Source organism: Fimicolochytrium jonesii, assembly GCF_025526975.1.
Source record: "Fimicolochytrium jonesii strain JEL569 chromosome Unknown EV422scaffold_6, whole genome shotgun sequence".
Taxonomy (NCBI): domain Eukaryota; kingdom Fungi; phylum Chytridiomycota; class Chytridiomycetes; order Spizellomycetales; family Powellomycetaceae; genus Fimicolochytrium; species Fimicolochytrium jonesii.
In genome coordinates this window covers 797,999-820,137 of record NW_026515673.1, presented here as the reverse complement: position 1 = coordinate 820,137, position 22,139 = coordinate 797,999, and the positions used below count along the sequence as shown (strand labels likewise).

General features: G+C 55.5%; 2 protein-coding genes across 2 annotated transcripts; one reads left to right on the top strand and one right to left on the bottom strand.

Annotated features, from left to right (window-relative positions):
* Window positions 1-2,279: 2,279 nt before the first annotated feature.
* EV422DRAFT_523373 (uncharacterized protein) lies at window positions 2,280-2,986 on the top strand (the record flags this gene model as incomplete). Its single annotated transcript, XM_053069901.1, has 2 exons — window positions 2,280-2,530; window positions 2,839-2,986. Coding segments are annotated over 2 exons (318 nt in total), but the record flags the coding sequence as incomplete, so codon positions are not given.
* Window positions 2,987-20,542: 17,556 nt separating this feature from the next.
* On the bottom strand, window positions 20,543-21,415 carry EV422DRAFT_505130 (uncharacterized protein; the record flags this gene model as incomplete). Its single annotated transcript, XM_053068468.1, has 1 exon — window positions 20,543-21,415. One exon carries the CDS (start codon window positions 21,413-21,415, stop codon window positions 20,543-20,545), a length of 873 nt encoding a protein of 290 aa, XP_052927277.1.
* Window positions 21,416-22,139: the final 724 nt, after the last annotated feature.

The window sequence follows — 22,139 nt, the reverse complement described above, 5'->3', positions numbered from 1 at the left end:
GAGTGTGTTCATGGTCTCTGCCATTTGCGCGACGAAATCTAGCAGCTGCTTTTCATCATAGGTAGTCTTCATCATCTGTCGCGCCTGGTCCTCTTCAACTCCCTCAACTCCACCGCCGCTGTAGTAGTGCGCTTCGAACTGCGCATGAAATCGATAATATTTCGACGCCAATTATACGCTTAGAATCTTCGACGAGCGAATGAAATCACCTTTATATGACAACGTCAAAATACCGTCATAACTTCCGACAATAAATCGACACACTCGCGTTCCCGACACTCCGACGATTACCAAATACAACTACCTTTACCAAAGCCTTGCTTCACAACAACGTTTTGTCCTCGGATACGACTGACATGCAAAAAATGTAGGCGTAGGAGAGGATCTCACACATGAAAGCACCCCCAACCCGACTCTCAACCAACCAGAAGCTCCCACGACGCCCGAAACGCTGAAGAAATCACCTGCGAAACGAGAAAACCAATTTCCGGTGACCGTATACGCCGAACGTTGCAGAAAACCCCGAGAAAAGATTAGCGATAAGACTGTATCAGCGCCAAAATTGCGAATGGAAAAAGGAAAAACTACGTAGACCGCCGCAGGAAAAGAGAAAAAGACCCCAACGTAGCTAAATCCTCTAGAGATGACTAGTAGAGAGTTTGGACTTCGACAAAATCCCGTAGCCTAGAAAAATCATAATAAAACCCCCCTGTTTTCCCCAGACCTTTGTACAATACGCAGAACCCAGATTCGTGCACGCAGAACACAGATCCTGATCAACAACAGAGCTTTCTACTTCTCTACTCCCGACGACTTCTTTCAGTTTCTGATAGACTTTCAAGGCGCGCTCATAGACCCGGAGAGCTTAGACAAGATGACCCCGAGTGTCGCGACTTGTACTTTGCTGACGTCGCCGAGTACTCGACAGTTCAGGAATCTTGTACGTAAGAAGAGCTGAGAGTGAGACTGAATAACCTCGTTGTTTTGTTTTGTAGTCAAACCTGCAGATATTCCGATTCCGTATTTCATACCCGTGCCCGTAATTCCTGACCCCGTATTAGAAGAAGGACTCCTTTCAAAGCACCTGGATAATGAAGTGGCAAGACGACGCTCTTGCTTGAGATCTCTTCTTGTGCTATTGAGAGACCGGCAGCTTATTTTTCCCGACACCCGACCGTAACCCCGTATTCGACAGACCCTCGCTTCTGCCGGCCACCACCACACTGCCGCTGCCATCGCCGCCGCCGCTCTCCGCCATGGTTTCAACTCCACCCCCGCCGCCGCTGTCTGCCATGATTCCAACTCCACCGCCGCCGCCGCTGTCTGCCATGATTTCAACTCCACCGCCACCGCCGCTGTCCGCCATGATTTCAACTCCACCGCCGCCGTCGTCAAATCCGCCGAAAGCAAAGCCAATGTCGGGGTTTGAGATGGCGCTGGGTGTGGTAGTGTGGGTTGGGCCAGGTGTTGGTGTGGGCTGGTGATCTCCTTCCCGGTTCTGTGCCCATGCAGCCTTGTCAACAAACTGGTGGATCCGCGCCCCGGGCCGCATAGCGAGAGGGTCATTTAGGAGAACCGGAGCAAAAATGTCGTCTATTATACATAGATGAGTGCGCTGTGTCAATGCATGCGGGAACACGGTCCGGTCGCCTTACCTAGAGACAGCTTCTGCCCCTTTTTGCGCCACTTGAATTCCAGGTAAGGAGCATACATTCCCCACATGTCTCGCTGACCTTGATCCATTTTTGCTTTGGCCAGCGCGGCAAAGTATGGATGATATAGCGGACACCCGCTCGCATATGGGTGTCCCTCATGGAAGGCCGATATCTCGCGAAAACGTATTCGGTGACGCTCCTTCACGAATGCCTGATTGTAGCGTTCTTTGACAAACGCAACGATATCCTCCCTGGAGGTAAAGTACATGCGGCGTTTGGGGGGGCATGAAGCGGTTTCTATAATATCTGTGATTAGTGGGGAGGACAGACACACGGAGCATGAGGATAATGGCATGTTACTTACGTGCAAGCGTGCAAAAATGGGTCTCGATTTGCTGATAACCATTATCGGCTTTAGATGCCAACCCGTCACTAAGCATCGCACACAGCATCGGAGATGTCCCTGTTGCTGTTGCACACTCTGTAGTGGGATCAAAGGTAAACAATCCGAATTCAATACTGGAATCGAGGTAAGTGAGGAGATGTTTCGCGGCGCTCAGTAATGCGTCGAGGGCATGGGCTGGTGTTGGAGTTGGAATTGGGGACAACGGAATGCCTTCGATCGCCTCCTTCTCTCCCGCTCCGAGCTGGTCATATAGATGTTTTCGTCGGGCGTTTATCCACTGGATATGGCTTGTGTCGGGGTGCGCAATTGTTGTGGCATATTCCTCCGCGGATTCGCCGTTGAGATTGAAGCGTGAGATGATTCCGACTGCATCTTACTTCAGAAGTGTATTAAAACAACTGAATGCGTGTACCGCCGTCGCCCGCTTTGTCCGTTTCCCCTCCCCTTTGAATTCGTTTCGTCGCTTAGTCTGTAAAACAAGAGACCAGCGTGAGGATGTGCGTGAGGATGTGCAAGTGGGAATGTTCTGCAAGTGGGGGAGTCCTGGCGTCCCGGCATGACCTGCCAGCTAACCTCCCCTCTCCTCCACCATCACTCTTCTCCCGTGTGCAACAGTCTCACTTTCATATCAGACAGAGGGACGCCTGCAGCAACGAGGTGGTAGTTCCGCATCCCATCCTTGCGTCTCCCGTTTCCGTCCAACCATCCCGTTACCGTGCAACCATCCTGTTTCCCTTCCATCCGGTTTGTCGCAAAGCCTCCTCAGTGATCACCCACCATATCTCATCTCCGGTTTGAACACGAATACTGCACATGTACTGTACGTCTATCGGTATCTGCATAAGCGGAAGAAGGAGAGTTGAGTGCCCTATGTTGCAGGACTCGAGCCATGATTCGTTTTTTGGATGATGAGTATTTGCGGGAAATTGAATTCTGGGGTAGTAGTGCCTACCCCCTACATACCAGCCGTACCAAATGGCAAACCACGGCGCTGAGAGCGTGAAGGCTGTAAGGCCGAGCGTGGGTAAGGCCGAGGGTGAAGGCTGTAAGGCCGAGCGTGAAGGCTGTACATGTAAGGCCGAGCGTATGGGCAGCCCTTCCGCGTTGGGCAAGGCCCAAACACATCTCCTAACAGTGTTTTCTAACCGTTCACAAGGATACACTTTGCACTGGCGGCGTGAACTTTTTCTTCAGGGTCCTTTCGAGCGGGTATAAAAGCAAGCGCCGACATTCCCCTACTACCGACCGCTTCAACTTCAAGGCAACAGTCCCTACACTACAGGTGAGAATTAGAAGCTGTACACATTACCAAAACCGATCGCCCGAGACAGCCCGGAATAGGGGCAGCCTCGCGATAAGCTACCTTCTCGACTTGCGATCGCCCGAGACAGCTCGGAATAGGGGCAGCCTCGCCATACGCTACCTTCTCGACTCGCGATCGCCCGAGACAGCCCTGAATAGGGGCAGCCTTGCGATACGCTATCCATTTGCGCCATCGCCCGAGACAGCCCGGAATAGGGGCAGCCTCGCGATACGCTTAGCGACCTTCTCGGCTCGCGATCGCCCGAGACAGCCCGGAAAAGGGGCAGCCTCGCAATTCGTTTGCCATTCTACGTCACAAACCCACCCCCATGCTCCCGCGACAACCTACGTACTCCGCCCCAACTAATTTACATATTCCATTCACCAGGCAAATCAGCATGACAGAATCAGCATCAACGTCAAAGCCGCGACGACGTTCCAAAGCCGGTCTGGCGAGGGGAAAGGCGGCAAACCGACAGCGCAAGCGAGAAAAGAATGAAAACATGCGGAGGATATTGAAGACGGCGGGTGATACTGAGGCTGGAGCTGAGCATAGAAGTGTTGATCAAGGTTCGTTTCATTACGTATGCTGTCAGACCCGTCTCAACCAACGCGACTGACCAACTGTTGTATGGCCTTGTGCCATAGGTTCCGACGACAGTGCGTACATATTCTGGGCAACAAGAAAGACTGAGCAGCAAACCAACCCGCATCCGTTTGGAAAGCACCTTACGCACGAAGACTTCCTCAAGCAAAATACCAGGGAAGTTGATCACGATCACCCGTACACCCGTCTCTACAAGGACATCGTTGTTGTGGCCGACAGGCAAACAGATGAGATTGTATTTGCGGCAAGGTTTTGTCCATTTGCGGATATGTCCACGGATGACAGGGCCCGTTTCGAGGAGATCGCGCTCCACCTCCACCACCAGCGACAGTTCGCTTACCCCGTGACGATAAACGGCGCGCAGATATCCGGTACCATGATCGGTGTTGGCTGGCGTGCGGGTACAGATAGTGGAAAACGCATGGGCATCTATCAACCACGAAAAAAGGACTCCGTTAGCAGGGAGAAGTGGGCCGCCTTGCAAGCTGAGTTACCAAACATTGAGGCGCATTACATCCACTTCCTCAATAAGCTTTCCCCTTACCTCTTGTCTCGCATCAAAAAGCGGGCAAAGGAACCACGCGTGCCAAGCATTTCACAAGCGGAATTCGGCAACCTCGTTGCAGACGACTCCTTTGCCAGCAATATCACCGCCACATGGGATGATTTTGCCAATAAATTCCACCGCGATAACGACGCATCGAAGCTCACATACGGAATCTGGTTCCCAGTCTCGAACACAACGGGCAAGCTGAAAAGCAAGGCGGATGGATTCGCCTGTCATGGTGGAGTCTTTGTGAATGCAGACTATCGCGTATACATGGACTTTGATGCGTGCGATGGCGATGTCGAGATCGTTTGGCAAGGGCCTGAGGATGCACACGCAACCACGTCGTCCGTCAGAGGCAACGACTCCAATCGCCTTGGGACCTCCGTTCAAATCAACGAGAAGCTGGCAAGACGAGTCGAACGGTTGTTGCGGGAGGAGGATGTCGTTGCTGCCGGGCGCGTCCTTGGGCTTGCTGAGTCTTTAGAGCGATTGCAGACTTTAGACGACAACAAACACATCGAGAATGTCGCGGAAGATGTCGTTCATCAGGTACTGGAAGAGGCCAGGAGCATTGCTGAGTCCAAAGGGCATGACATTGTATTTGAATAGGCCGTAGCGGCAGCGGAAGGCGGTCTTCCATTCATTGCCCGGGCGCATGCGTAAGAGGTTATAAGCGCCGCGAAGGTCGATCTTGGTGAGACGGCGGGCGCCGCGCAAACGATCCATGATACCGTTGATCAGGGGCAGGGGGTAGCGATTCTTCACCGTGATGCTGTTCAGGCCTCGATAATCGACGCAGAGGCGGAGAGAACCGTCCTTTTTCTTCACAAATAAGACTGGCGCACCGGCAGGGGACTTTGAGGGTTTGATGAATCCTTTGGCGAGGTTTTCTTCGAGGTATTCGCAGAGTGCCTTCATTTCTGGTTCGCTGAGGCTGTAGATCGGGCCGAAAGGTGGCTGCCTGCCTTCTTCCAGATCGATTGGACAGTCGTAGGGTCGGTGCTCGGGGAGTGTGTCAGCATTTCTCTTTTCGAAAACGTCGGCGAAGTCTTGATACTCGGGGGGCAGGAAGTCTTTGATGTCTTTCTCGGGTGTCGGGGGGTTACTGGGGCTAGGCGAGGTCGGGAGATCGGGTTTCGCAGGGTTGGTGTAGGCGACAAAGACCTGGTCATGCCTTGCTGCGACCCGGAAGGCTGGGGCGGAGATGAACGAGACTCGGAGCGGCGTGGGAGCCGGTTCTGGGGTGCTGGAGCGAGATACCTTGGGTACTGGAATCGACCATGTTTCGTTGACGGGAACTTCATCCTGGGGGATGCGGATCAAGGGCTCGGGGGTTCTGGCGGGTGCTGGGCTCGGGGGTGCTGGAGAGTTGTCCCAATTCGCGAATTCATGGTACTGACTGTCGCAACGGAAACCGACCGAAAGGTTCTTGAAGTCAAGGTTAATGTCGTGGAGGCGGAGCCAGGGGAGACCAAGGAGGATTGGAGCATGGGGTGATTTGGTGACATGGAAGACGAGTTCTTCGAAGTGGTCGTCGACCCACATGCCTACTGGTTGGGTGTGATGGGTGATTGGTCCAGCAGAGCTGAGTTGACCGTCAATGAGTTCAATCGTCAGTGGACGCTGCTGTGGGACTAGGGCGATGCGGTGTTTGCGGGCAAAGTCTCTGTCGATGAAGCAGGACAGGGCACCGTTGTCGATCATGGCTGAGATAGGTATCAGGGCGCGGCTGGATGATACCATGATGGTAACGGGGTAGTTGAAGGGTTCAACGGGACCCAACGCAAGCATGGCGCGGGGGTTAATTTCGGAGTTTTCGACATGGGCAGCGGCTAGGAGGGTTGTGTCGGCTATAACGGAGTCGGGAACCAGGGGGGTGGCCTCTCCCGTTGCAGGAGCTGCGAGGTTAGGAGGCCCGGGGCGGTGTGTGTTGTCCAGTCGCTGGGGCTTTACTGCGGCTGGACTTTGGGAAAACCCTGTTCGGTGGAGGGTTCTTTGATGTCGACGTTGGCGGCACGGGTGGTGGTCTTGTTCTTGACGGGGCAGACTTTTGCAATGTGCCCCGCGCCACCGCAGTAGAGGCAGAGGTTGTTGGAAATGCGGCGTTGGCGTTCCTGAGGGCTCAGAGGGCCGCGGGGACGAGCGGCGTCAATCTGCATAGGCTCGCTGTGGTCGACAGTGGTGGTAGTAGTAAACAAGGTATGGGGAACCGGGAAGGTCTGGCGGCTTCTGTTTCGCTCCAGGCGGCGCTCAAACAGCCGGTTATCGCACTGGATAGCCTGCTCCATCAACACATCAATGGCGGCCGCAGGGGGCATTGTGAGCATCAGGTCTTTGACGTCTTCTTTTAGGCCACGGCGGAAGGTAGCAATCAGGGCCTGGTCGTTCCAGGAGACATCGCATTGTAGCTGGCGGAACTCAGCAACGTACTCGGTTGCTGCACGGGTTTGGCGAAGGTTCTGGAGCTTGTTTTCAGAGGTGCAGACCCTGTCGCTGTCTCCGAAGACCGATTGCATCTGACTGATAAAACTATCAAAGTCCTGAAGGCTGTGATCTTGGCGTTCGACTAGGGGCGCCATCCAGGCTTGCGCAGTGCCGGTGAGGTAGGTGCCAATCGTTTGGATCTTGATGATGTCGCTGGGGTAGCGGTCGGGCTGGAGAGCAAACATCAACCGGATGTTGTTCAACCACCCACGGGATTTCCTGCGGGTACCATCAAACTTCTTGGGCGAGCTGATTCTTGGCTCCAGAGCAGGGTTGGCGACTTGGGGACGGGTGTACGTATCAGCTTGAACCTGGGCGGCGATGCTCTGGGCAGCTTGTGCGTCGGCTTGGGCCTGCGCTAGGTTGGCCTGCAAGTTGGCGTTTTGGCTTTCCAAGGCGGCGATGGCTTGGCACATATCGTTCCATTGCTTGGCGGTGAAAGGTACAGATCCGGGTTGGGACATGGCGAAAAAGGTTTGTCGGATGCAGGGCTGGACAGGATCTGAACTTCGCAGTGTTGGAGCAGATCAAACTGTTATGATCTCGACGACGGGGGCGGAAGCGAAGTAGAGAAGACAGGGCGAGTGTGATAGGCGACAAGAGGTTGTATTGGCGAAACAAGAAACAAGGACTAGAACAGGAGATGAGAAGAACTGGTGTTGATCTGCTGGGGAGGAAGGGAATGGACGAAGAGAGGCCGGCCACCTTATAGATAGGCAACCCAGCAGATCAGAGAACAACAACAACAAGAGGGGACTGGGGGGGCGCCAGCTATGCTCCTAGAGCGTGCGTGGCGAGCGTAGAGAGCATTGCTACAGCTGCTGGCTATGGGGAAGTAGTGGGGGGTGTGGAGAAGCCGAGGGGGGATTGGCGAAATGAGAGGAGAGGGGAGGAGTGGCGATATTGCGGGAGGATTGGCGAAATGAGAGGAGAGAGGGGGAGTGGCATTGACATTGACATTGACACTGAAATTGACACTGACATTGACATTGACATTGGCGTTTGACATTTGGCGGTTGACATTGGCGGCTGTCAGTAGGTAAGCTTATGGTATGGGCGCGTCGTCCATAACATCACCCCTCTCTTTAGCCGCGGCGGCGGCGGCGTCAAGTTTGGTGTGGCCGCAGAGGAGGTGCTACGGGGACAGAGGAAGGCTTGTTGGGGTACGCGTTGTGGAAGTCCTGGAGGAGTGCGTCGGTATGGGTGAGGTGTTCCACGGGCTCCCAGGTGTTCTCAGAGTCAGGCCAGCCCTGCCATTTGACCAAGTACTGAAGGCGACGACGATGGATGCGAGAGCCAAGGATGGCTTTGACAACCCACTCTTCTTGACCCTCAACGGTCTCTGGGGGCGCGGGTTCGGGTTCGTGTCGTTCGGGGATGGTGAAGCGGGGTTCGAGGAGGGAGACATGGAAGACATCGTGGATTTTGTATGTAGGCGGGAGCTTGAGCCGGTAGGCGACGGGATTGATTTTTTCAACGATGGGGAATGGCCCAATCTTGCGATGGTCGAGTTTCTGAGAGGGCCGGGTTGTCTGGAGGTTTTTGCGGAGGAGCCAGACGTGGTCGCCAGGCTTGAAGTCCGGTCCAGGAATTCGTTTGGCGTCGGCGTAACGCTTCATTTGATCTTGGGCTTCCTTGAGTTCGAGGGCGAGCTGTTCATGGACTTCCCTGATTTGTTTACCGCGGGCTTCAGCGGCGGGGTTGACGGATTCGGAGGTAGCAGAGGCCGCGAAACTGAAGCGGGGGTGGAGACCCTTGTTGGCGTAGAAGGGGGTGGTCTGGGAGGCGGACTGATGGGTGTTGTTGTAGGCAAACTCGGCGGACGACAGAAGCTGTTTCCAGTTGTCCTGTTGGTGGTTGCAAAAGCATCGGAGATACTGCTCCAGGATCTGGTTGGTGCATTCCGTCTGGCCATCGCTCTGGGGGTGGAAGGCCGTGGAGAGGTTGGCTTTTGCCCCAAGGAGTTCGAGAAGTTGACGCCAGAACCGGGAGTTAAACTGGGGTCCTCGGTCAGAGATGACGTCGTCGGGGAGGCCGTGGAGACGGATGATGTTGTGGAAGACTAGGTCGGCGGTGGATTCGGCGGATTCTGACTCGCTGCAGGCGATGAAGTGGGCCATCTTGGTGAGGCGACAGTTGACGTTCAGGATGGAGTCGTACCCGTCCACGGGAGGCAGACCGGTGATAAAGTCCAGGGACCAAGATCCCCAAGGGCGGGTAGGGAGACTGTTGGGCTGGAGTAGGCCATATGGTTTGTGTCGACTGGATTTCGCTTGGCTACAGGTATCGCAGGACTTGACGTAGGCCTTGACGAAGCGCCACTGGCTGGGCCACCAGTAGTTGCGGGAGGCGAGTTCGAGCGTCTTGGACATCCCAAAGTGCCCGGCTAGGGGTGTATCGTGCATGTCGTGGCAGACTTCAGCTCGGAGCTCGTTGGTGGGGACATAGACCAGGTTATCGTGCAGCAGGATCCCATCTTCATCTGAGAACCGCTTGATACGATCTTGGGTTTCCTCGGTTCGTTGGGCGAGGGGTATCTTGAGCTTTTCGCGAATGGTCTTAGCGAGGGGATCAGAGGCCTGGGCGGCCTTAATCTTGTCAAGCAGCGTGGTATCCATGGGTGTGAGGTAGGCCGCGGCGAGTCGAAGGCGTTCGGGAGTCAAAATTGTGATTGCCTGGGAGCGGAACGCTTCTTCCCCCTCTTTTAGCTCATGTTCGGAGCGTCGGGAGAGGGCATCGGTGTTATGGACGACGCGTCCATACCATGCGCTTACCTCATGACAGCATCCCAACAGTCAGTCAATGTCAATTCCCTGTGAAAACCTGACATCTGCCAAACCTCGCAGCTGCACGCAGCCGCGCTACCCCACACCTGCCACTGCCTTCATTTCTCCACGCAGCCGCACGTAGCCACACCTCCCAACACTCGGCGCTTACAAACCCTTCTTCATACTTCCCCACGTACCCGCCCACAGCCTCAGCGTAGCCACCCCATCCCCAGTCTTCTGTTTCTATGCTTCCCCCACCCTTGGCGCTTCTCTTGGCTTCCCTCTCATTCCGTACCCTTCTGCTTCCCCACGCTTCCCCAGCCTTCCCAGAAAAGCATAAATAGCCGCCTCCCCTGAGCTCCCCACTTCCTGATCCCCCAGCAGATCAACACCAGTTCTTCCTAGTCTTGTTCTAGTTCTTGTTTCGGTCTGAATACCATTACCTGTCAACAACCTGCACCACAAGTCGCCTCTATTTCCGTCGGCTCCGCCCATTCTTAACAGTTTGATCTGCTCAACAACCCCCAACCGCTGTGCCTCCACGCCAAATCACCATGTCCGACGCCCTTCCCCTCACGGCCGAAGCCTGGCAAGCCATGTGCAATGCGATTGACGAACTTCGAGCGCAGAATACCACCCTACAAGCCGAACTAGCGCAAACCCAGACCACTGCCCCTGCCACTCACGCCCCCGAACCCAAAATCAGTCTCCCAGACAAATTTGATGGCACCCGAAGCAAGTTCCGTGGGTTCCTCAACCAGATCCGGCTCATGTTTCGCCCTCCAACCCAGGCGCTACCCCAACGATCAGACCAAGATACGAACTATTGGCACCTACCTCACTGGCACCGCCCAGGCCTGGCTGGCGCCCCTTGTCGAACAAGACCATCATTCCCTTACGAACCTGGATGATTTCATCCAGCAAATGCAAGCAGTCTTTGGAGACAGCGACAGGATCCGCACGTCCGAAAACAAGCTCCAGAACCTTCGACAAACCCGTGCAGCAACAGAGTATGTAGCTGAATTCCGACAGCTGCAATGCGATGTGTCGTGGAATGACCAGGCATTGATTGCCACCTTCCGTCGCAGCCTCAAAGAAGACGTCAAGGACTTAATGCTCACGATGCCCCCTACCGCCTCAATCGACACCGTGATGGAACAGGCCATCCAATGTGACAACCGATTGTTTGAGCGCCGTCTAGAGCGAAGCAGGAACCGACAGCCATATGTGCCAGTTACCACTAGCCCCACCCTCATGAGCCCCGACAACCGCCCAGACGACCCTATGATCATTGACGCTGCTCGTCCGCGAGGACCCCTCACACCGCTAGAGCGCCAACACCGCATCACAAACAGACTTTGCCTCTACTGTGGTAAACCCGGCCACATAGCCAAACTCTGCCCGAACAAGATACGCACGGCGAATGTCGCGGTTAAGGAACCTGCACCCATCCAGGATTTTGCCCAAGTCCAGCTGCAGTAAAGGCCGAGCAGCTGGGCAACACCTGTCCTGGGCCTTCTCACCACGCAAGTACTGCCAAGGGAGAAGCCACAAAACCTTGCTCCGATCCTGGCATCTCCAGCAACACCCTTCTCCTGACCACCAACAATGTCAATCTCCTATCTGAGATACCCTCACCCATGCGGATTTTGGGCCCATCCTCACCATTCGAGTACCCTGTTACCCTGCAGATATCGGCCCAGCGAGCTCCAGTTCAGCTTTCAGCACTACTTGACACCGGTGCGATGTCGTGCTTCATCGACGAAAGCTATGCCCGCAAGCCCCGCATCCCACTTGTCAAGAAGGAGGACCCCATTGCGCTTGAACTGGTTGACGGACGTCCCAGCCATGCGGGCTCCATTACCCATCACACCCAACCTTTGGGCATGTGGGTCAACGACCATTTTGAGGAGGTGGTATTCCATGTGACATGTTCCCCGCATGCGCCAATCATCCTGGGGCTTCCCTGGTTTGAGCTCCATGATGTGGAGCTACACTGGAAGACTCGCACTCTTTGCTTCCGCTGCCATTGCGGTTTTGGACAATACGCCTCCTGGGATGCCCTGCCAACAGAACCTAGCCCAAAGCCCTCAAGAACCCCTGAACCTCTGATCCGTATCCATCAAGACGAGATTTCAGTCTCCCTAGCCCAGACACCCAACACACTGGACCCAGCACCCACACCGATCCACGTATCGTTTATCAGCGCCCCAGCTTTCCGTGTGGCGGCAAGGCATGACCAGGCATTCATTGCCTACGCCAATCCGACCAAGTCAGATTCCCAAGCCCTGGCGACCACTCCTCCAAAAGATCCGAAGGCCATCATTCCTGAAGAATACCAAGATTTTGCGGACGTCTTCGCCAGGAAGAACGCGGATACCCTCCCAGAGCACCGACCCTACGGCTGTCCCATCGACTTAGAAGAGGGCAAACAGCCACCGTTCGGCCCGATCTATAGTCTCAGCGAGCCTGAAATGCAGGCACTCTGTGACTACCTTGAAGAGAACCTAGCTAAGGGGTTCATCAAGCACTCCAAGTCTCCCGCCGGTGCCCCAGTCCTCTTTGTCAAGAAAAAGGACGGTTCCCTCCGTCTGTGCGTCAACTATCGTGGACTCAACAATATCACCATCAAGAATCGCTATCCCTTGCCCTTGATTAACAGCATCATGGATCGTCTTCGAGGGGCACGCAGGCTCACCAAGATTGACCTCCGGGGAGCCTACAACCTTCTTCGGATCCGGCCAGGGGATGAATGGAAGACAGCGTTCCGATGTCGCTACGGCCTATTCGAGTATAATGTCATGCCGTTTGGGCTCACCAATGCCCCTGGAGTATTCCAACACCTCATGAACGACATATTCCGTGACATTCTCGACTTTTTTGTTGTGGTCTACCTTGACGACATTCTGATCTTCTCAAAAAACCCAGAAGACCACCCCAACCACGTCCGAGAGGTGCTCTCACGGCTCCGCCAGCACGGGCTGTATGCGAAACCGGAAAAATGCGAATTCAACCGTGACTCTGTTGAGTTCCTGGGGTTTATCATCTCCCAGCAAGGCATTTCCATGGACCCAAAGAAGACGGCTGCCATTACCGAATGGGAACCCCCGACGAATGTCAAAGGCATCCAGCGCTTCCTTGGTTTTGCCAACTTCTACCGGCGATTCATCAAAGGGTACTCTGCGATCGTTGCACCCCTGACCACGCTCACTCGCAAAGACTTGCCATTCAAATGGACCCACGCTGCACACCTAGCTTTTGAAACCCTCAAGAAAGCCTTCACCTCCGCACCTATCCTGACTCACCCTGACCCTGACAAGCCCTTCATTGTCGAATCCGATGCCTCCGACTTTGCCCTTGGCGCCGTCCTCCTTCAACCCGACGACACAGATCAACTCCACCCCGTGGCCTTTCACTCCCGCAAATTTACTCCTGAGGAAATCAACTATGAGATTTACGACAAGGAACTCCTGGCTATCCAAGACTCATTTGCTCAATGGCGACACCACCTCATTGGTGCCCGCCACAAGGTCGTCGTTTACTGTGACCACAAGAACCTCCAGTACTTCATGACTACCCGTACCCTCAACCGCCGCCAATCCCGCTGGTCAATCTTCTTTGCTGATTTCGACTTTGTCAGCACATACCGCCCTGGTACCCAGCAACACCAAGCTGACGCCCTCTCTCGTCGCTCTGAATACGAGCTAAGGGAGGGGGAAGAAGCATTCCGCTCCCAGGAAACCACGATCCTCACCCCTGACCACCTCCGCCTGGCCGCCACTTATCTGACCCCACTGGACTCCTCGCTCCTTGACCAAATCAAAGCTGCCCTGGCATCTGACGTGTTTGCGCAAACCATCCGGCGACAGCTTAGGGCCCCCATTGCCCAGCAATCTCAAGAAGACCAAGAACGGATAAAGCGATTCTCCGAGGAAAATGGGGTTCTGCTGTACGACAACCTTGTCTACGTCCCCACCAACAAGCTCCGTGCTGAGATCTGCCGGGACATGCATGACACGCGTTTGGCAGGACACTACGGCATGTCAAAGACCCTGGAGCTCATCTCACGCAACTACTGGTGGCCTAGCCAGTGGCGTTTTGTCGAGTCCTACATCAGGTCCTGCGACGTATGTGCTCAAGCCAAGACCAGCAGACACAAGCCCTACGGACTCCTTCAACCCCTGCAGGTCCCTGACCGCCCCTGGGGGTCAATTTCCATGGACTTCATCACGCATCTACCCGCCAGTGATGGGGTTGATTCTGTGCTCGTTGTCATCTGCCGGTTCACCAAGATGGCGCACTTTGTACCGTGCAGGAAAACTGCCACCGCTGAGTCAACTGCAGATCTGATCTGGCACCATGTCATCCGGCTCCATGGACTCCCCGACGATATTGTATCTGACCGTGGCCCACAGTTCAACTCCCACTTCTGGAAACGTCTCTTCGCTCTCCTGGGAACCAAGGTCAACCTCTCATCGGCGTTCCATCCCCAGAGCGATGGACAAACCGAGCGGACCAATCAGATTCTTGAGCAATACCTTCGCTGCTTTTGCAACTATCAACAAGATAACTGGAAGGAACTCTTGTCTTCTGCTGAGTTCTCTTACAATAACACCATCCACTCCGCCACCCAGACAACCCCCTTCTACGCCAACTATGGGTTCCATCCTCGATTCAGTCTGGCTTCCGCCACCACAACCGAATCCCTTAATCCTGCAGCCGAAGCTCGTGCCAACCATCTCAAGGAAATCCATGAACAGCTTGCCACTGAGCTCAAGGAGGCCCAAGGACGCATGAAGCGCTTTGCCGATGCTAAGAGGGCACCTGGCCCAGACATGAAACCCGGGGACAGTGTCTGGCTCTTACAGCGGAATCTCAAGACTCTCCGACCTTCCCAGAAACTTGATCACCGTAAGATTGGCCCCTTCACAATCACGGAGAAGATCAACTCGGTCACATATCGCCTCAAGCTTCCCCCATCCTACAAAATTCACAACGTCTTCCATGTCTCCCTTCTTGAACCACGTTTCACCATTCCGGAGCGAACTGAGCCAGAACCCACCCCACCAGAAGAAGTCGAAGGACAGGAGGAATGGATTGTGGAAGACATTCTTGACTCCCGTATTCGACGCACGCACCTTCAGTACCTCATCAAGTGGCAGGGTTGGCCAAGCTCGGAGAACACATGGGAGCCAGTGGAACACCTTGCCCGCTGTCAAGAGCTTGTTGCCCAGTTCCACCAAAAGTACCCCGACAAACCCCGACCAAAGCCTGCCAACATCAAAACAACATCCGGACGCCGTGGCTAAAGGAGGGGGTGATGTTATGGACGACGCGTCCATACCATGCGCTTACCTCATGACAGCATCCCAACAGTCAGTCAATGTCAATTCCCTGTGAAAACCTGACATCTGCCAAACCTCGCAGCCGCACGCAGCCGCGCTACCCCACACCTGCCACTGCCTTCATTTCTCCACGCAGCCGCACGTAGCCACACCTCCCAACACTCGGCGCTTACAAACCCTTCTTCATACTTCCCCACGTACCCGCCCACAGCCTCAGCGTAGCCACCCCATCCCCAGTCTTCTGTTTCTATGCTTCCCCCACCCTTGGCGCTTCTCTTGGCTTCCCTCTCATTCCGTACCCTTCTGCTTCCCCACGCTTCCCCAGCCTTCCCAGAAAAGCATAAATAGCCGCCTCCCCTGAGCTCCCCACTTCCTGATCCCCCAGCAGATCAACACCAGTTCTTCCTAGTCTTGTTCTAGTTCTTGTTTCGGTCTGAATACCATTACCTGTCAACAACCTGCACCACAAGTCGCCTCTATTTCCGTCGGCTCCGCCCATTCTTAACAATCGGCTTGGTGCTGCTGGGAACCGGGGCGGTAGGTAATGACAAAGTCAAAATCCGAGAAGAATATTGACCAGCGGGCTTGGCGGCGGTTCAGGGTGCGGGTGGTCATGAAGTACTGAAGGTTTTTATGGTCAGAGTAAACGGTGATCTTGTGACAGGCGCCAATGAGATGGTGTCGCCACTGGGCAAAGGAGTCTTGGATGGCCAGAAGTTCCTTGTCGTAGATCTCGTAGTTGATCTCTTCGGCCGTGAATTTGCGAGAGTGGAAGGTCATGGGGTGGAGCTGATTGTCCTGGTCAGGTTGGAGGAGAACTGCGCCGAGAGCGAAGTCGGAGGCGTCAGTTTCGACGACAAAGGGCTTCTCTGGGTCAGGGTGAGCAAGGATGGGGGCGGTGGTGAATGCTTTCTTCAGGTTCTCGAAGGCGGTGTTTGCGGCGGGTGTCCAGGCGTACGGGATGTCTTTCCGGGTCAGGGCTGTGAGCGGGGTAGCGATCCTGGAATAACCTTGGATGAGTCGGCGATAGAAGTTGGCAAAGCCGAGGAATCGCTGGACGCCTTTGACAGTCTTGGGAGGTTCCCAATCCGTGATGGCAGCGATCTTCTTGGGGTCCATCTGGATGCCTTTCTCGGAGATGATGAAGCCTAGGAACTCAACGGATTCGCGGTTGAATTCGCACTTCTCTGGTTTGGCGTACAACCCATGCTGTCGGAGGCGGGACAAGACTTCGCGGGCATGTTTGGGGTGATCTTCGGGGTTCTTGGACAATATCAGGATATCGTCGAGGTAGACGACAACAAACACATCGAGAATGTCGCGGAAGATGTCGTTCATCAGGTACTGGAAGAGGCCAGGAGCATTGCTGAGTCCAAAGGGCATGACATTGTATTTGAATAGGCCGTAGCGGCAGCGGAAGGCGGTCTTCCATTCATTGCCCGGGCGCATGCGTAAGAGGTTATAAGCGCCGCGAAGGTCGATCTTGGTGAGACGGCGGGCGCCGCGCAAACGATCCATGATACCGTTGATCAGGGGCAGGGGGTAGCGATTCTTCACCGTGATGCTGTTCAGGCCTCGATAATCGACGCAGAGGCGGAGAGAACCGTCCTTTTTCTTCACAAATAAGACTGGCGCACCGGCAGGGGACTTTGAGGGTTTGATGAATCCTTTGGCGAGGTTTTCTTCGAGGTATTCGCAGAGTGCCTTCATTTCTGGTTCGCTGAGGCTGTAGATCGGGCCGAAAGGTGGCTGCCTGCCTTCTTCCAGATCGATTGGACAGTCGTAGGGTCGGTGCTCGGGGAGTGTGTCAGCATTTCTCTTTTCGAAAACGTCGGCGAAGTCTTGATACTCGGGGGGCAGGAAGTCTTTGATGTCTTTCTCGGGTGTCGGGGGGTTACTGGGGCTAGGCGAGGTCGGGAGATCGGGTTTCGCAGGGTTGGTGTAGGCGACAAAGACCTGGTCATGCCTTGCTGCGACCCGGAAGGCTGGGGCGGAGATGAACGAGACTCGGAGCGGCGTGGGAGCCGGTTCTGGGGTGCTGGAGCGAGATACCTTGGGTACTGGAATCGACCATGTTTCGTTGACGGGAACTTCATCCTGGGGGATGCGGATCAAGGGCTCGGGGGTTCTGGCGGGTGCTGGGCTCAGGGGTGCTGGAGAGTTGTCCCAATTCGCGAATTCATGGTACTGACTGTCGCAACGGAAACCGACCGAAAGGTTCTTGAAGTCAAGGTTAATGTCGTGGAGGCGGAGCCAGGGGAGACCAAGGAGGATTGGAGCATGGGGTGATTTGGTGACATGGAAGACGAGTTCTTCGAAGTGGTCGTCGACCCACATGCCTACTGGTTGGGTGTGATGGGTGATTGGTCCAGCAGAGCTGAGTTGACCGTCAATGAGTTCAATCGTCAGTGGACGCTGCTGTGGGACTAGGGCGATGCGGTGTTTGCGGGCAAAGTCTCTGTCGATGAAGCAGGACAGGGCACCGTTGTCGATCATGGCTGAGATAGGTATCGGGGCGCGGCTGGATGATACCATGATGGTAACGGGGTAGTTGAAGGGTTTGACGGGACCCAGCGCAAGCATGGCGCGGGGGTTAATTTCGGAGTTTTCGACATGGGCAGCGGCTAGGAGGGTTGTGTCGGCTATAACGGAGTCGGGAACCAGGGGGGTGGCCTCTCCCGTTGCAGGAGCTGCGAGGTTAGGAGGCCCGGGGCGGTGTGTGTTGTCCAGTCGCTGGGGCTTTACTGCGGCTGGACTTTGGGAAAACCCTGTTTGGTGGAGGGTTCTTTGATGTCGACGTTGGCGGCACGGGTGGTGGTCTTGTTCTTGACGGGGCAGACTTTTGCAATGTGCCCCGCGCCACCGCAGTAAAGGCAGAGTTTGTTGGAAATGCGGCGTTGGCGTTCCTGAGGGCTCAGAGGGCCGCGGGGACGAGCGGCGTCAATCTGCATAGGCTCGCTGTGGTCGACAGTGGTGGTAGTAGTAAACAAGGTATGGGGAACCGGGAAGGTCTGGCGGCTTCTGTTTCGCTCCAGGCGGCGCTCAAACAGCCGGTTATCGCACTGGATAGCCTGCTCCATCAACACATCAATGGTGGCCGCAGGGGGCATTGTGAGCATCAGGTCTTTGACGTCTTCTTTTAGGCCACGGCGGAAGGTAGCAATCAGGGCCTGGTCGTTCCAGGAGACATCGCATTGTAGCTGGCGGAACTCAGCAACGTACTCGGTTGCTGCACGGGTTTGGCGAAGGTTCTGGAGCTTGTTTTCAGAGGTGCAGACCCTGTCGCTGTCTCCGAAGACCGATTGCATCTGACTGATAAAACTATCAAAGTCCTGAAGGCTGTGATCTTGGCGTTCGACTAGGGGCGCCATCCAGGCTTGCGCAGTGCCGGTGAGGTAGGTGCCAATCGTTTGGATCTTGATGATGTCGCTGGGGTAGCGGTCGGGCTGGAGAGCAAACATCAACCGGATGTTGTTCAACCACCCACGGGATTTCCTGCGGGTACCATCAAACTTCTTGGGCGAGCTGATTCTTGGCTCCAGAGCAGGGTTGGCGACTTGGGGACGGGTGTACGTATCAGCTTGAACCTGGGCGGCGATGCTCTGGGCAGCTTGTGCGTCGGCTTGGGCCTGCGCTAGGTTGGCCTGCAAGTTGGCGTTTTGGCTTTCCAAGGCGGCGATGGCTTGGCACATATCGTTCCATTGCTTGGCGGTGAAAGGTACAGATCCGGGTTGGGACATGGCGAAAAAGGTTTGTCGGATGCAGGGCTGGACAGGATCTGAACTTCGCAGTGTTGGAGCAGATCAAACTGTTATGATCTCGACGACGGGGGCGGAAGCGAAGTAGAGAAGACAGGGCGAGTGTGATAGGCGACAAGAGGTTGTATTGGCGAAACAAGAAACAAGGACTAGAACAGGAGATGAGAAGAACTGGTGTTGATCTGCTGGGGAGGAAGGGAATGGACGAAGAGAGGCCGGCTATTTATAGATAGGCAACCCAGCAGATCAGAGAACAACAACAACAAGAGGGGACTGGGGGGGCGCCAGCTATGCTCCTAGAGCGTGCGTGGCGAGCGTAGAGAGCATTGCTACAGCTGCTGGCTATGGGGAAGTAGTGGGGGGTGTGGAGAAGCCGAGGGGGGATTGGCGAAATGAGAGGAGAGAGGAGGAGTGGTGATATTGCGGGAGGATTGGCGAAATGAGAGGAGAGAGGGGGAGTGGCATTGACATTGACATTGACACTGACATTGACACTGACATTGACATTGACATTGGCGTTTGACATTTGGCGGTTGACATTGGCGGCTGTCAGTAGGTAAGCTTATGGTATGGGCGCGTCGTCCATAACAGAGGAAAGATTTTATTGGAGCGCGGGGTTTATTGGGGGGAGCAGTACATGTAGGGGCTGTACGGGTAGGGGTTGTGCCGCGTACACGTATATTAACAACGATAAAAAAATACATATGATCCAGCACATCTTTGGACCCAACGACGCCGGATCACGCACGGCAAGATGCTTATGACAATATGAGAGATGATTTGCGTTCAAGAAATGAGCCCCGTGCGCGGTCCGACCCAAAGATGGCGGCGATATGAGAGGTGAGATGCCAAGGCAAGTTGCCGGATACGCAGATGTGAAGTAGAGCGAATATGAGATGTCATTGCCGGGGGACCAATTTTCGGGGGGACCAATTTTCGCCCCACGCTGTACTAGTCAGCCATCAATGGATTTTGGGGAGAAATTTGTCCCCCGCACGTCAAACCGGGAAGTGCCCGGGGACCGTGTTTGTGCCTATGCACCGTGGTTTGCGCTTGGCGCCGCAGAGAATAGGCCGGTTTGAGGTTGCTAGATGTTGGGTAGATATGAAGTAGATGTGAAGTAGGGCAAAGTGGCCGTGTATTGAGCAAATGGCAAATATACATGAATATGGGCGGAGATGAGCCACAGATAATAGGAGATCTAATATACAACCCCAGCTTTGGTAAAAGGAGCGGAATTCTGCCGCAGCGCTAGTTGAACGCCGAGGTGTGTGCGGATATACCGTTGGAATGCGTCGGAAGACCATCGACCCCAGCGTTGAATCCACAGTGTGTCGTAGCCGAGGATTGCGAGGTGAGTGGCCTTGCCGGCGCGGAAACTTGAGGCCCCGATGTCCTGCCCTCATCCAAATTGATCCTGCCCTCATCCAAATCGATCCTGCCCTCATCCAAATCGCTTCGTGCGCTTCTAACAGTTTTCGAACGCAGTGTGTGATTCAGGAAGGCTTTTCAGAAGACCATCGTGGGTAGCGACTTGTGTACATTGCAATCATTTCTACACTAACAGCCGACGACCAAAAAGGCCCAAGCGGATGATGAGTTAGAGAGCGGAGGGCTGCGATATATTAGACCGGCAACCTAAAAGGTCCGAACGGATGACTGCCGGGTTATTCATCTTCATTAGGGAGGCCGTATTTCCGGATGGCCGCGGCCGGCGCCAGGGACAGCTTCACAACAGCTGTGTGGCGACTGCCCCCGGACGTGTCAAGCACCTCCGTTCCGTGGAGCTTGTCAGGCATCCACGTCCACATGCAGTCGGGCTGCAGCACCAAGTAGAAGCCTTGCTCTGGCAGCGCAAATACCCACTCGCCGACGACGGTTGGCGGAGCGGCGGCGTAGCCTGCCGCCCATGCGCATAGCTTGCGGGCTTGAAGCTCCTCCGGAAGCTCCTCCTTTGGGGTCAGCTTCCATATGGCGCGTCCTGTGTGCGGGTTCAGCTCGCCGGCTACGCCGTCGTCCGACGGGTCGGACTGAACGACGACTTGATAGTTGGTGGTGGCAAACAGCAGGGGGAACTCATCGGAATTTGGCCCGTACACCTCTGGCATGGCCATCATCAGGGAGGCCGCCACGGTGGGGTTGCGTTTGGCGAGCTCCTGCAGCAGTGGCTTGGTGAAGGCCTTTTCCGTGGCGACGAGAAACTTCTTTGCGGACATGTCTGCCCCTCCTTTCATTGAATAGTGCGATGTCCCCCTGGCATATCCCGAGTTCTTGTTGCCACAACAAAGCCCCTCGGCGTGCATTGTGCCCCTTGAGGCCTTCCATCGAACCACAGCCGGCCGGGATCCACAGGACTCGACGACGAGCCCCAGCCGCAGGTTGTGTTTGCGACGACCTGCGCTATTGTACGAGATTGTGGCCACAAGGGCACCGTGCTCGTCGTGGATGTAGATGTCGGCCCCCGCCCAGGGTTCAATTCGCTCAAGCCCATCCAGGCCCCTCGCCTTCCCCGGCCTCTTCCCAAACCCCGCATAGACCATCTTGCCCTCCCAGCCATCGCACGAGGCGGGCGTTGGCAGCACAATGTGAGCAGCCGGGCGACTAGCGGAGGGCTGGGGGTCGACCAAGAAGTCGGCCGTGGTAAGGCTGCCATCGCTGATCGCGGCGATGATGCCGGACTGGAGCCCAATGTGGTGCTTGGCGCGCTTCTTCTGGTGACGGGACCGCGTTGGCCTATTGATCCACCCACCCTAAAGGGTGGGGTTGTCTTGCTTGATCTTTCTTGAAAGAAGGCTAATCGCCTTGGCCTTGTCTTCTAGGCTGGCGTCCCGGGCGGCAAGGCCGGCGTCTACCAGCAGCGGATACAAAAAGGCCACCATGTCGCCGAAGAGAGCTGTAGCGCGGCTCTTGCCCATGCCCATCAGAAGAGCCTCGATCGCGGTGGGTGCGACGGGGGGCGTGGCCTGCGGCGCGGTAGAGGGGAAGGGGGGAAGGGAAGGTGTTAGCAGCTCAGCCCGCAAGATCAGCGCTTGGCAAGCACGCCCAGACAGCGCAGCCCATGCAGGTCGACCTCCCGCAAGCGACGGTCGTGCTCAGCATGGGCCGAAAGATCGGCGTAAAGCAAACACGCCCAGACAGTGCAGCCCATGCAGGTCGACCTCCCGCAAGTGGCGGTCGTGCTCAGCATGGGCCGAAAGATCAGCGTAAAGCAAACACGCCCAGACAGTGCAGCCCATGCAGGTTGACCTCCCGCAAGCGGCGGTC